This window comes from Bison bison, unplaced genomic scaffold, assembly GCF_000754665.1.
Source record: "Bison bison bison isolate TAMUID 2011002044 unplaced genomic scaffold, Bison_UMD1.0 scf7180017864321, whole genome shotgun sequence".
NCBI classification, from domain to species: Eukaryota; Metazoa; Chordata; class Mammalia; order Artiodactyla; family Bovidae; genus Bison; species Bison bison.
In genome coordinates this window covers 272,829-285,359 of record NW_011494893.1, presented here as the reverse complement: position 1 = coordinate 285,359, position 12,531 = coordinate 272,829, and the positions used below count along the sequence as shown (strand labels likewise).

At 50.2% G+C, this 12,531-nt stretch overlaps 1 protein-coding gene across 5 annotated transcripts in view; it reads left to right on the top strand.

Moving 5' to 3' along the window:
* Window positions 1–11,534, top strand: part of EXOC2 (exocyst complex component 2) — a 125,470-nt gene extending 113,936 nt beyond the window's left edge. For all 5 annotated transcript variants that reach the window (XM_010852998.1, XM_010852994.1, XM_010852995.1 and 2 more), the window contains 6 exons: window positions 1,817–1,872; window positions 3,762–3,884; window positions 7,046–7,107; window positions 8,408–8,467; window positions 10,071–10,197; window positions 10,879–11,534. In XM_010852998.1, the coding sequence (XP_010851300.1) occupies window positions 1,817–1,872; window positions 3,762–3,884; window positions 7,046–7,107; window positions 8,408–8,467; window positions 10,071–10,164 (395 nt within the window). In that variant the 3' untranslated portion in view covers window positions 10,165–10,197; window positions 10,879–11,534. The remainder of the gene's footprint in view (window positions 1–1,816; window positions 1,873–3,761; window positions 3,885–7,045; window positions 7,108–8,407; window positions 8,468–10,070; window positions 10,198–10,878) is intronic.
* The last annotated feature ends 997 nt before the right edge of the window (window positions 11,535–12,531 follow it).

The following is a 12,531-nucleotide window of genomic DNA, read 5'->3' as shown; positions in this document are numbered from 1 at the left end:
CTGCATGCTGGCATGGCCGCACTGGGGAGAGCTCCCCACCCTGCTGTCCTCTGAGAGACGGCCCTGTGTGGAGCGGGCAGTATCTCTGCTGCAGCCCCAGGCAGCCCACCAGTCAGGGCTGTCCAGGAGCTCCAGGGAGGCTGAGCACGGCCACAAGGGAGGCTTGAGGTCAGGGCTGGCTGCGGCCCACGGGTCGGACTTCTGGTTCTCGTTTACTCAGCCCAGTGCCCTGATGTCACCTGGGAGCCAGGTGCCCTTCCCTGGGGCGAGCGACATGCACCATCCTTCCCAAACCCGTGCAGAGAGTGACCAGAGAGTTCCAGCGGGCTCACAGCCTCCGGAGGACTCCGTGTGTGTGTGTGTGTGTGTGTGTGTGTGTGTGTGTGTGTGTGTGTGTATGTGGTCACTGTGGCGGGCCCAGGAACTGCGTCTACCTCTGGATGTGCAGAAGCCGGCCCTCCACACGGTTCAGTTTAAAGACTCAAGTCTTGAGCCAAGTGGTCGCGTTGACCAGAGCGCAGCGCTGAGCCCTACAAGCCCCTGCCTGGCCTGGGGGGTGCTCCTCTCGGGGAGACAGCTTTGCTGGTCATCGCACTAGTCGCGTGTTTCACCTTTCACCTTCGCGAGGACGGCTGTTTCCTCCCAGAGAGGACTCACTACCCTGCAGCTGTCCTTGTTCTCAGGAAGAATCAGCTTACTTCTGGATTGTATTTAATTATGTTTCAATCTGTTTTCTCAGTTATTCCATCAGCAAAATAGAACCAAAGAAATATTTATGAGATTGGCTCCTCAAAAATTGTGAGCATCCGTACATGGATGCTGGAACACATGGATGCCTGGAACACAACAGACTGACGCAGCTGTGTGTTCAGAACCCGCGCGCACTGGGTCCTCACGGGGGGTGGTCCAGCCCTCCAACTAATCAGCAGCTTGGGCGGATTGCGGGGAACGCGAATTCGCAACACAGTAGGATTTTCTGTTTCAGAAGAAATTCTCAGTTTGTGCTGTTAACTCTCGAAGGCATCCTGAAATACTATTCTCTTCCAAGTGAAAGTAATTGTTTTAGAGTTACTAGAGCAGTATTTTGTTTTTATACTTTTTCTTGCAAAATAGCACTGGGGCTCTTAGGAACCCTGTGAGCACCAGGGCCTCCTCACTGCAACCCCACAAGGGTGCGAACCTCGCACTTGTGGATGGGAGATGGGGTGGCCTCCCAGTCCTCCTGCCGCAGGTCCTGGCTTGTGAGGAGGAGACGGGGCTGGACCCACACTCTCACCTGCTGACCGCCCCTCCCCAGCGTGTGCCCGTGCTGGAGGGCAGCCCTGCCATCCTCGGGTCATGGATTTGTCTGGGCCCTCACTTGCTTACAGAATTACGTGGAAAGTGTCTTTTTCAGAATTTTCTCCCAGAGTTTATATTTTTAAGATCAAAACAGTCATTCTGCATAATTTGATGTTAAATTTGGAAGCAGATGCTGCAGTAGATGTGTAGCGGGCGTTTTGTAGACTCTGGGGAATGTCCTCCTCTGGTCTTCCGTGCGTGTGTGTGTGCGTGCATGTGTATGAACACGTTGACGGGCAGTTTTAAATTTCACTTTTGAAGCAGACTGATTACAGAGGACAGAACAATGACAGAAATGGAAAAACTATGAAAGAAAACTTGCAGTTAATTCCACCTTTTAAAAAACTTGTATGAGCATAGCCCTCTGGCCATTTGCCCTCGGGAGCCCTGGGCCTGTGCTGTCCCTCTGCCTCCTGGAAGGTGCGAGGCACTCGTGTCTCCACTGAATGCCTTTCCCTCCCCCGTCTGATTGCAGGTGTCAGAAACTACTTGAAAGAAGCATTGGTGAATATAATCGCCGTGCACGCAGAGGTAAGCTGTTGCTAGCTATCCCTAAGGGGTGTGGGTAACTAGGCAAGGGAGCAGGGGTAAATTCAATGGTTCTTACAGGGGGTCTTCTCCCTTCAGAATGTATTTTTAGTCTGAGTAAAACACAGATTTGAGTGTTTCACTGAGTTTTACTGAGTAAAACACAGTATCTGGTTTCAATACACATATGTGCATGTTTTCACTGTGAGTCTTTTTTCGAAATGTGGTATGTTTTTTCCTCATAATTAAGACTAATGGATATTAGGCAGGTAAAGCGATAAGAGAGTGAAAGGGTGTTTTCTCCACCTTGGGCATCCGCTTCCCTGGTCTTCACCAGTGTACCAGTGAGCATTGGCGTCTTATTCTGGCAGCCATGGTGCATGCTGGGGACAGGCTTGGCCTGTGGCAGGGCACAGGCGGTGGCCTCCCTTGCATGGCTGACGGTTCCCGGACGCTGGTGTTGCCAGTCACGCCTGGCCCGCTCCCGGGGAGCTTTCCGCTAGTGTCCCTTCCACCATCATTCAGGCTCGGCTGCAGCCCATGGGCCGTCGTCCAGCAGAGGGGTTCTCGGTAGAAGCCTGCTGCTGTGGTGACCACTGGCAGAAGCTCCTCCTGAGCATCTGCCTCCGTGCAGGCGCGTCAGGGGGTGAGGCTTGCATCACCCTCTGTGCCCACACGTGCTGTCTGGGTCACCTCGGTGACCTGGAGATACGTGGTCATGGAGGCTGAACCAGAGTGAGTGAAGGACACAGTGCTGCCTGCTTGCCGAGGCAGCCAAACCCAGCAGCCTCCTCAGAGAGCGGCCCGCTGTGTCCATCCCTCGCAGGTCCTCGTGAGGCATGGTACACTCGTTCTCCGTGAAATAAAGTTTTACGTGGTTTAGCTCAGGTGGGAATTTACCACGTACACCTTTTTATGATGAGTGACTTACTTTCAACTTTGATACTTTTTATACATCAGAGACCTTTATAAAAGCGCTCTTCTGTTAGGTTAGCTTCTGGGAAAGTCAGTGTGGCGGTAGATCCTCAGGCGGTGGAGCCGGCCCATCCCAGGTGGTGCCTCGGGTGCTGCAGGGTGCCTGGGCCTTTGCGTGATGACGGTGACTCCTGCTGAGGCACCACTGTCATCGTTTACAAACAAACCAAAAAAAGGCTTTTCCGGTCCCTCTTCCACACATCCCAGTGGCTGAAAGTAGAATTCTGTACATAACATTTACTGTTTACTGCTCCCAAACAATCTTACCTTGCCCAGAATTTTCTTCAGTGCTCAGGTTATGTTTGGATTGACCCGAAGGTTTAATACTAGTGATTGAATCTGAAAAATGGAAAAGCTAAAAAAAAATATGATTTAGTTTAACATAGAAGTCAGGATAGTAATGTTTCACCAAATATAGTAATTCTTAGTTTGCAACTATCAAATTCAAAACTTGAAAATGGTGGTTTTGTCAAATGAAAGGAAACATATTTTTAATTCAGCAGATAGTAAAATTGGGAACTCTTGTGCAATACAGAGTTATGTTCCCAGCATGAAGTAGCAGTTGTTTTGATCCAAGGAGAGCCTGACCCAGTATGTTTTTATTTCTACAATTTCCTCTTTAGAAATCACGTTTCTTCTTACGAAAAGGATAAGAGGAGGAAAAAAATCCTTAAAACTGTTTCACCTTGTCACCATCAACAGCACCTTTCAGAATTCTGTCTGCCGATCTATTTTCGGAGGTTACCTTTTATCGAGCATGGTGAATACAGCTTGAGTGTCAGCCGTGTCTCCATTCTATTCGTGGCTGAGGAGACCTGGGGGTGGTTTTGCTGTGTGCATCCCTTTGTTTCCAACACATTCGGGTCGAGGAAGCCCCCATAACATACCCTTTCTTTGTGTTTTCAACCTTCTATCAGGTGTTCACTGTCTCCAAGGACCTGGTGCCCCGGGTGCTGTCCAGGGTGGTGGAGGCGGTCTCTGAGGAGCTGAGCCGGCTCATGCAGTGTGTCTCATCCTTCAGCAGAAACGGGGCTTTGCAGGTACGGTGCTGCTGCCGTGCACGTGGACTCAGTTGTTTGAACCACGGAGATGCGTGTCAGCTGTAGTCCCAAGAGGTCCGCACAGGCTTGTGTTATTTTCTCGGTGCCTCTGCCAGTTACGGGGTGCATCATCCCCTGGGACCACATGCAGGACGTCAGTGGTCCCAGAACTGCTCTCCCTGCAGAGTGTGACAGTGCTTGTGTTCCTGTCTGAACGCAGAGCCCTTCTGCAGCTCGGTGATGTTTTTGTTGTGTGTTTTACAAATGTCTTCACTACATTTAATTTAACAGGAAACTTTTAGCAACTTACTTGTAAATAGTCTTTGCAGAGCAGTCAGTGCAGTTTGTATAGAAATGACAACTATTTCTTTCTACTCATACTCCATCGGCTTATGTTGCCTTTCATGGAATTACATAATTACAGTAACAAATGTAACAAATGGGTCTGGGTTTGCATGTGGCCAGATTGTAGCAGCCAGGCCTGCAGACTTGTGGGGGCCTGAGCCCCGCCCATGGGCCTCATGGGCCTTGTGAGGGTTTCTAAAAGTCCCTGAAGTGTTGCTTCTAGTACTGGCTGAGGCCCTCCTCTCAGGCCAACCCCCTTCAGATAACAACTTAAACCTGAGTAATAGTAAAAATAAGAAAATGTATCAGTAAAAAGAAAAACCTGAAGACTCTTAACAGGAACCTTGTGTGTGTGAAGATGAATTAAAGGGAAGTTGCAGTATCTGCTTTGGGCCTAAGGGGTCTTGAAAGTGAAAGTGAAAATCGCTCAGTTGTCTCTGACTCTTTGTGACCCCATGGACTGTACAGTCCGTGGGATTCTCCAGGCCAGAATACTAGAGTGGGTAGCCTTTCCCTTCTCCAGGGGATCTTCCAAACCCAGGGATCGAACACAGGTCTCCCACATTGCAGGCGGATTCTTTAGCAGCTGAGCCACCAGGGAAGCCCAAGGGGTCTTGGAATTACAACAGAAATCCCCGCTCCCCACACCTTCTCTGCAGCCCATCTAGCTGATGGCCGAGTTTCTCTCACCGCTGACAGGAAGGGGCCGGAAGAGACGTCAGAATCAGCTGGAGGCCCAGCCTCCATGCCTGCCTGGCCTCCCGTGCCCTGTGCCCCCTGGAGACACTGTCAGTTCTATTCTGAAAACCTCTGCCCACTGCCCTTGGGGCTGCCTGTGTGTGACCTTCTCCTCAACAGGTGACCAAGAGGGCTTGACATGAAGGGCTGAGCGGCCACCAGTCTCAGACCTTCCCGAGAGCCAGCCAGGGGGAGTGTTTGCTGGCCAGCAGCCCGAGTGTTTTGTGTGAATCATCACAGCTCTTACAATAGGTATAATTTATAGGTTAATTAAAGCATTTTATCACTTTGTCTGAATAAAGTTTCTAGCAAAGATTAGTTTTATAGTGGTTTAATCCATCTCCTAAAATATTGAGCTGAAAGTTCTTATTTTTTCTCTTCGATATTCTCCGTGTAGGTCCGTTTTTATATATACTAGAACGTAAACAGTAAAGACAGATAGTCCCATGAACACTTTCTCATTATGAGCTGTTTCAGGCTTCTAACCCACTGAGAAATGGGACCAAATATCTGCTTTCTAGACTGCACATTTACCTTATGTAAGTCAGCCTTCCTCTCTGTTGGTGGATTTAAGCCCAGCCCTGGCATTCGTCCTTGTTTGTGTGTGTGCGCCTGTACTGCTGAGGGCCATGCATCTTAAACAGCCTCCTGGGTGGCTCCAGGTCCATCCGTGTGGTAGCCTGCGTGTGGTGGGCGGCTCCAGGACCATCTGTGTGGTAGCCTGCGCCGTGCCTTTTTGTGGCTGACGTTCCATTGTGTAGGTATGCCACCCCGTGTTTGTCTGCTCATCATTTGATGGACATTAGGGTTTGCACTTTTTGGCTGATAGGAAAAATGGTTCTGTGAACACTTGTGTGCAGATTGTCTGTGGCCACATGTTCTCATTTCTCTTGGGCAAATACCAGGGACTGGAATCGCTGGGTTATTTGGCTACTTTCAGAGTAGCCGTAGCTGCTTTCCTACCAGCGGTGTGTGAAGATCCTAGATTCCCCACATCCGCATCGGCAGTGTGTGACTGGCTGGTTGTGGCCCTCCCGTGTCTGCCAAGGGTGTCTCCTTCTGTGTGATCATCACGCCTGTGATGATGTCTTTTGTAGCAGAGGATGTTTTAATTCTGAGAAATTCCAAGTTTTCTCTTTTTTCTTTTGTCACTTGTACTTGCTGTCATTCCTAAGAAGGCAGGCCTAGCCTAACATCACAAAGATCCACTCTGGCTTCCTTCCAGGTGTTCTGTAGTTTCATCGTGTGCGTGGTCTGTGCTCTGCTTTGAGCTGGTGTCTGTTTTAAGGCGGAGACTCAGCTTCAGCCCTGGGAGTGTGACCTCCGTGTCCTGCTGTCCCAGCACCATGCGTTAGAGAGACCACCTCCCCCGCCGAGTGGCCCTGGCACCTTGTGGAAAGTCATTTGATTGTAAATGTAAAGGTTTGTTTCTGGGACTCAGTCCTGTCCTGTTGATCTGCATGTCAGGCCATGTGCCAGGCCACGCTGTTTGAGTCACTGTAGCTTTGCAGCGCATTCTGAAGTCTGGAGGTCTGAGTTTCTCTAGTTGTGCTGTTCCTTTTCCATGTTGATTGTCTGGGATCAACTTGTCATGTTTTGTTTTTAAAAAGAGAAGAAAAAACAAAAGAGAAAAGTAGCTGCAGCTTTGACAGCACTGCACTGAGTCTGCAGCACTTAGCACCACGGGGCCTCGCGGTGCTGGGGGCGGTGAGGCAGCCTGTTCCTTGCATCCCCACCAGCCTCGGCAGTGAGACCTCACTTCCTCCCCGAGGAGACCAGGGGAGGTGCTGTTGAGTGGTGAGGCCCGGTGGCTGGACGGCCCTGGCACAATCTGTACCTTTCAGAGCAAGACCCCTGCCTTCACAGAGTCAGACTTGACAGCTCGTGCCCTTGTTCAGTAACAGAGAACGTTGTCACAGCCAGTCTCTTGGGGCTGATTTAGAAGGTCTGCTGTAAGGAGCTGCTGCTGTGGCCGTGGCGGTCTGCTCTGCAGGGAGTAGGCTGGGGCTCACCCTCGCTTCTCTCTGCTGGACAGTCGACATGGTTCCTTGTGGTCACCTGTCCGTTTCTCACCCCAGGCCAGGCTTGAAATCTGCACCCTGCGGGACACTGTGGCGGCCCACCTGACACTGGAAAGCAGGTGAGGTGCTCCGTGCTGCGTCCTGCACACCCCGGGAGCCCCCTCGAGGCTCTTGGTTCGGGTGGTGGTCCCACACACGCACTCGTGACTCGGCGATCTCATGTTTTTATCTGACCGGTTGTCTTGTTAAACGCACGAAGTGACACCAAGCCAAGGACACATAGGCTCTTCCTCAAGGTGGGGATGAGCCTCGGGCTTGTAAGTGTTATCACAGAGCATCATGTACTTCTTTTGAAAAGGAGAAAATAAGAATTGAGTCAGTTTACTCATCGCAGACTCTTAGTGAATATCAGCATAAGAGGAAGCCTTGTGGTTTCTCTGCAAAATTTTGTAGTGGAAATTTGATGATAATTTTTAGCTGTTTTGAATGAAAGTCAGGATTTCCTATCATTGAGACATCATTAGGTGAACTGAAACAGCTCTGCCTACACAAGACTGTTTACCCCATTGGCAGTGCTGCCTGGGAAGTGCCGGGTCCACAAGGAAGCTGTTTAAACGTGTCCCATGATGCACTTGCCATTGTTTCCAGCTTTGGATGGCGTGTTCAGGCCCTCATCCTGACTGTCACCATGCAGTCGGGAAGACTTTTCCTTTTCTTCCTGACACGTGAGGTTGTTCACCAGGAGCTTGTCTGATGGCTCCCGCCGCCGTCTGCTCTGCGTTACTACTTGATTTAATTACTCTGCTGCTACTTTCTACTTTAGAAACTTAGACATACCAAATCATTCTTAAAATTCTCTCCCTTTTCCATATTTCACGAAATGAAATGATGTCGAGTTATGCATATATATACACATACCTCTCCATTATTGTACAAATTTTAGATACAATAGCTAAGTGCTCTTAAGACATGTTCAGTTATTGTAAGAAGTTGGCTGTACCTCAGGCCCGGCACGTGTCAGTTCCAGAAGTGCCCCCTTTGCATCATTTTGCACAAGATCACCCCTGTTCCTACCCAGCTCCCTTCCTTTCTTAGCAGCTGCTTTATTTGTATAGTTCAGTTTGTTTTGAAAGTAAAGACCTTTTTAAATTTAACAACAACACACCAAGCTCTCATCTACTATTAGAAGCACCTTGTGTAAAATTCAGTTTCTCCTTTGCATTTAAAGTCATGTTTTATCTCCTGATTTGGTTCTTCTGGCCCTGCTTCTGCAAACCCTCGCTTTCATTTTCACTTTCCCTCCTGCTCTGCTCGCCTCACCAGCCTGTGAGTTCCTCTGAACATAAGGCATGCTTTTCTCCAATGTCCCTGTTCCCGGTGGGGCCGGCGGGTCCCCACCTGGGATGCTGTCTCTTACAGATCCAGTTTCAAGCAGGCCCTGGAAGCCCTGCCTCAGCTCTCGAGCGGAGCAGACAGAAGGTAAGTCTTGAGCTGCTCTCGGGTGGCGTGTTGTCACCTGGGCAGCTCCTCTTCAGGCGGAGCCTGGAGGGAGGTGGGACTCGGTGGCCCTTGGACACGCCTTGTGTTAGCCCGTCTCCCACACGGCAGGAGGAGGTGGGACCTGGTTTATGACGCTTCAGAAATTAGTTCTTTCCTTGTTTTAAGTAACTATACCAGTCACTTAAACTTTTATAAGAAAGTTTATTTTGACTCAGAAAACTGTATTATTATCTGAAATTTGTAAGAAGATAGTATTTAGAGAAATGTGAAAGAGAAGACAGCATGGTAAAGGCAGGACTCAGAGACACTGTCTTTCAAGTAGGCCCGCAGTGTGCATTCGTGCTCCGTGTGACGTGAAGCATTGAAAGTAAATGTGCACACGTGACGGAATGAAGTTACACATGTTCCACTAGTGCTGTTTTAACAGTCTCGGCCTGGCCTTCAACTTTGCTACTCATGTAACAGGAAATTCTGACCTGAGACACAGTCTAGGCCAGGCAGATGTCAGCGTGCCTGGGCTCTTCCCCAGCCCAGCCGAGGTCCCCCACCCTGCAGCTGCTGGACGGGTCGTGGGCACGGAGCCCTGACCGCGTGCAGCCCTCAGGGTCAGCTGTGACGGCGCGGGGGAGCGTGGTGGACCCACACGGGCAGGGGGGCCCTGGAGGTGTGGACAGGGCTGGGAGGGCAGGGTCACCTGGTCTGGCTGAGAGGAGCTGGGCAGCCCTGTCTTCCCGTCCCACCTCCTCACTGACCACATGTTCAAAGCCTGTGCAGTCCTTTAAAAGTGAAAGATTTAAAGCCTCACTTAACCATCAGCCCATGCAAGTGGGGCTCACTCGTCTGCTCAGAAGACTAGTGGTTTGCGGCGGTTGAGAGAAGCAGACACCGTGAGGAAGGCCAGACGGGGTCTGCTGGGAGCATCGTTAAACCAGGAAGTGATCCCTTGACCCAAGCACCAGCAAGCTTGTTTCTTGGTTGCTTCATCTGAGCCCAGTGAGCTGTCAGACCCCTCATGGCTGTGAAATTATCCAGTTGTATCTGGCCAGCACAGGGGCCAGATGGAGTTACTGCTGCAGCACAGGGGCCAGGTGGAGTTACAGTGCAGGAGTTACCCTGACTCTGTGGGTGCCTGCTTCACCCCTTCAGTTCACCTCTCCAATACTTGTTAAAGGCAGAAATGCAAAATAAGAAGAATGGAAAATAGACCAGTCATTGCCAAGGAGTGGGGTGAGGGCAAAGGTGACTGCAGATGGGCAGCACAAGAGGGCTTGTCCTGACATGGGGGTCGTGAGATGCTGCGCTGTGTTATCAGAGTCAGAGAGAGTGCCTGTCAGAGCTCTGGAGTGCCCAGACCCCAAACATCACTCTGTTTAGGGAGGGGTCCAGTTAATTCAGGGGAAGGGGCAGAAGGACGGTTTTGTGTATAAATGTAAGTATGTCTACAGATAGATGTTCCCTTAGAGGACCTTCTTTAGTTGACTTTCTTTTGTCATGGAATTCAGAGCCCATAGAAAAGTGACTTTTCTGGCTGGAGAAGCACCACGGGGCAGGAGCCATGTGGCTGTCTGTGTCTCTCCCACAGGCTGCTGGAGGAGCTGCTGAGCCGGGTCAAGAGTGGCATGCACCTGCAGCTGGCCTGCTTCCAGGCTGCCCCCCCACCCGCCGTGAAGACGTAGAGCCTCCAGGCGATGCTCGCTGAGCGCCCACAGGTATCTGCATGGAAGCTTAGGCTGCCCCTCTCTCTTTTCTTTCCCCTGATTGGGGAGCTTAGAAAGATGTTGGTGTGTGTTTTATTTCAACCAAACTGACCTGATTTAAAATGCCCAGGAAGTGTCTGCTTTGCCATTCTTCCTACCCTAGGCCCTGTATGCCGCCTGCGATGCGGGAGGCCTGGGTTTGATCCCTGGGTTGGGAAGATCCCCTGGAGAAAGGAAAGGCTACCCACTCCTGTTCTGGCCTGGAGAATTCCATGGACTGGACAGTGCATGGGGTAGCACAGAGTCGGACATGACTGAGCGACTTTCACAGTGTGACTTTAAAATACCTTTCTAAAAATTAGGGAGCATGTCGAAGCTACGTGCTGCGTGGTGAAGGCTACAGAAGGCAGGGCGGCTCAGACCCAGAGCATCTTCCTGGGTTTTCTGCAGCTTCCCAGGCACCTTGGGAGGGGATGCATGGGTTAGCAGAAAGTCACACATGAACACCTGGAGCTGCCCTAAACTCTGCAGCCGTGTGAAAGCCTTCATTTCACGCCGATGGCTCTAGCACTCCTAACCCAAGTGGACTTTCAGAAAAGCGTGCGGTCTGCCTACCAAGGTGTTACGCTGGGGAGGTTACTTGTGGGCCTCGGTTCCAGAGTTAACTCTGCTGCCTGGCTCCTGTGTTCACAGCGCTCACGTCGTCAGGCCTTTTCTGTGTGACTCACCCTGAACCCGACGTGGGCCTCCTGCCCCCGCGACCCCTGCACACGTGAGGGGCTGCAGTCAGCGTCTCCTCCAGAACCGGGCGCCCTGCTGCCCACCCGCACCGCTTCTCTGGCCTCTCCGGCGTCCTGCCTGGTGGCTCGGGGTGTCTGCCCTGGTGGTGTCTGTGTCAGCAGGCACGGGAGCCACCGGTGACACTGTCGCCAGAACAGGTCGGGCCGCCGTGTCCTCCTGCAGACTCGGCTCCCCTGACCTGCCTTCGTCACACCATTTGCTTCAGAAAGCTGAGTCAGGTTTTGGATCGTTCCCCAAGGCCACAGGCCCATTTCTGACACTGGCGTTAGTGTATCAGTACAGGGAGCTCTGAGGTCCTCCGTGGCCATGTGCTGTGTCCATCACTTGAAGTCAGTCTTGTGTTTGTTCATTTGGGGTCAAGGAAGGTTTTGTCTTGAACAAAACTTATGAAGAAATGCACTGAAGGCGGAGCTCTCCTAGGCATGTTCACCCCTGTGCCCACTGTGGCTGTGACTCAGAGTGCAGAGCCACAGTCCTGAGCATTTGCCTTATTTTAAGTGTATGATGAAGACCCTTCTTCAGTCATTAAAGAATGTGTCTTTAATACGCAAAAAAAAAAAAAAAATCAGAACTGTGACATCTTCCTAATAAAGTGTCTACTATTTTATCCTCTATTATAAAGTGATCCTCTTTATCCCTATTGATTTTTTTTCACTTCATTGTCTGATTATTTTAAAAGTTACATCAGTTTCTGGGGAGGGTTAATATTAGCCTAGAATCATTTTCTGTTCTTCACTTCCAACCTTTCTGGGGTCATGCTTTAAGTGGAACTCTTAAAAATAGCATATAGCTGGATTTTATATTAAGACGAGCATGGCAATTTGTCTTTGTAACTGGTAGGTCCAGTTCATCAACATCTACTGTGATTTGCTGTGTATTTGGACTCATTTACACCTTCATCTTGTTATTCTTGTCTACAGTACTTTTTCTTTGCTTATTCCTCACTTATTTTCTTATTTTGCATTCCACTAGACATCTTGTCCTCTGCATTTGAAAGTTACACTCTTCTGCTTTTGTGTGTGTCTATGTGCAAGTGCTCTTTTAAAAAATTGTGATTAATAAAAAAAAAATGTGATTAAAATGCCTTTTCCCCTTACATTCTCTTAACACACACACCTGACAGCAGACACTTCCCAGCAAAGGGAGCGCCACAGAAGGCTTGGGTCTGGGGCCTCCATGAAGGGGGGTTCCTTTCCCCCCAAGCTGCTTCTCCCTCACACACACCTGGACCACCTGCAGGTACTCTGCAGTTCCAGACACTCATGCTTCTATTTCCCAAATGGTCCCCCGTCTGTCTGCTAGTCACTGCTTCCTGCGTCGCAGGCCTCCTGCATCTCTGAATCTCCCCAAAGCACATCCTTGACCACCTGGTTCATCAAGAATCTCCTCTTAGCAACATTCTCAGTTCTTGCAGCCCTGAAAGGATTTCTTTCCTTCACTGTCATTCACCATGAATGGTTAGCTGAGTACAGAATTCCATGCTGAGAGTTACTTACTCTCACCGCTTTGAAGATACTGTTTTATTTCTCTCCTTTTTTTTTTTTT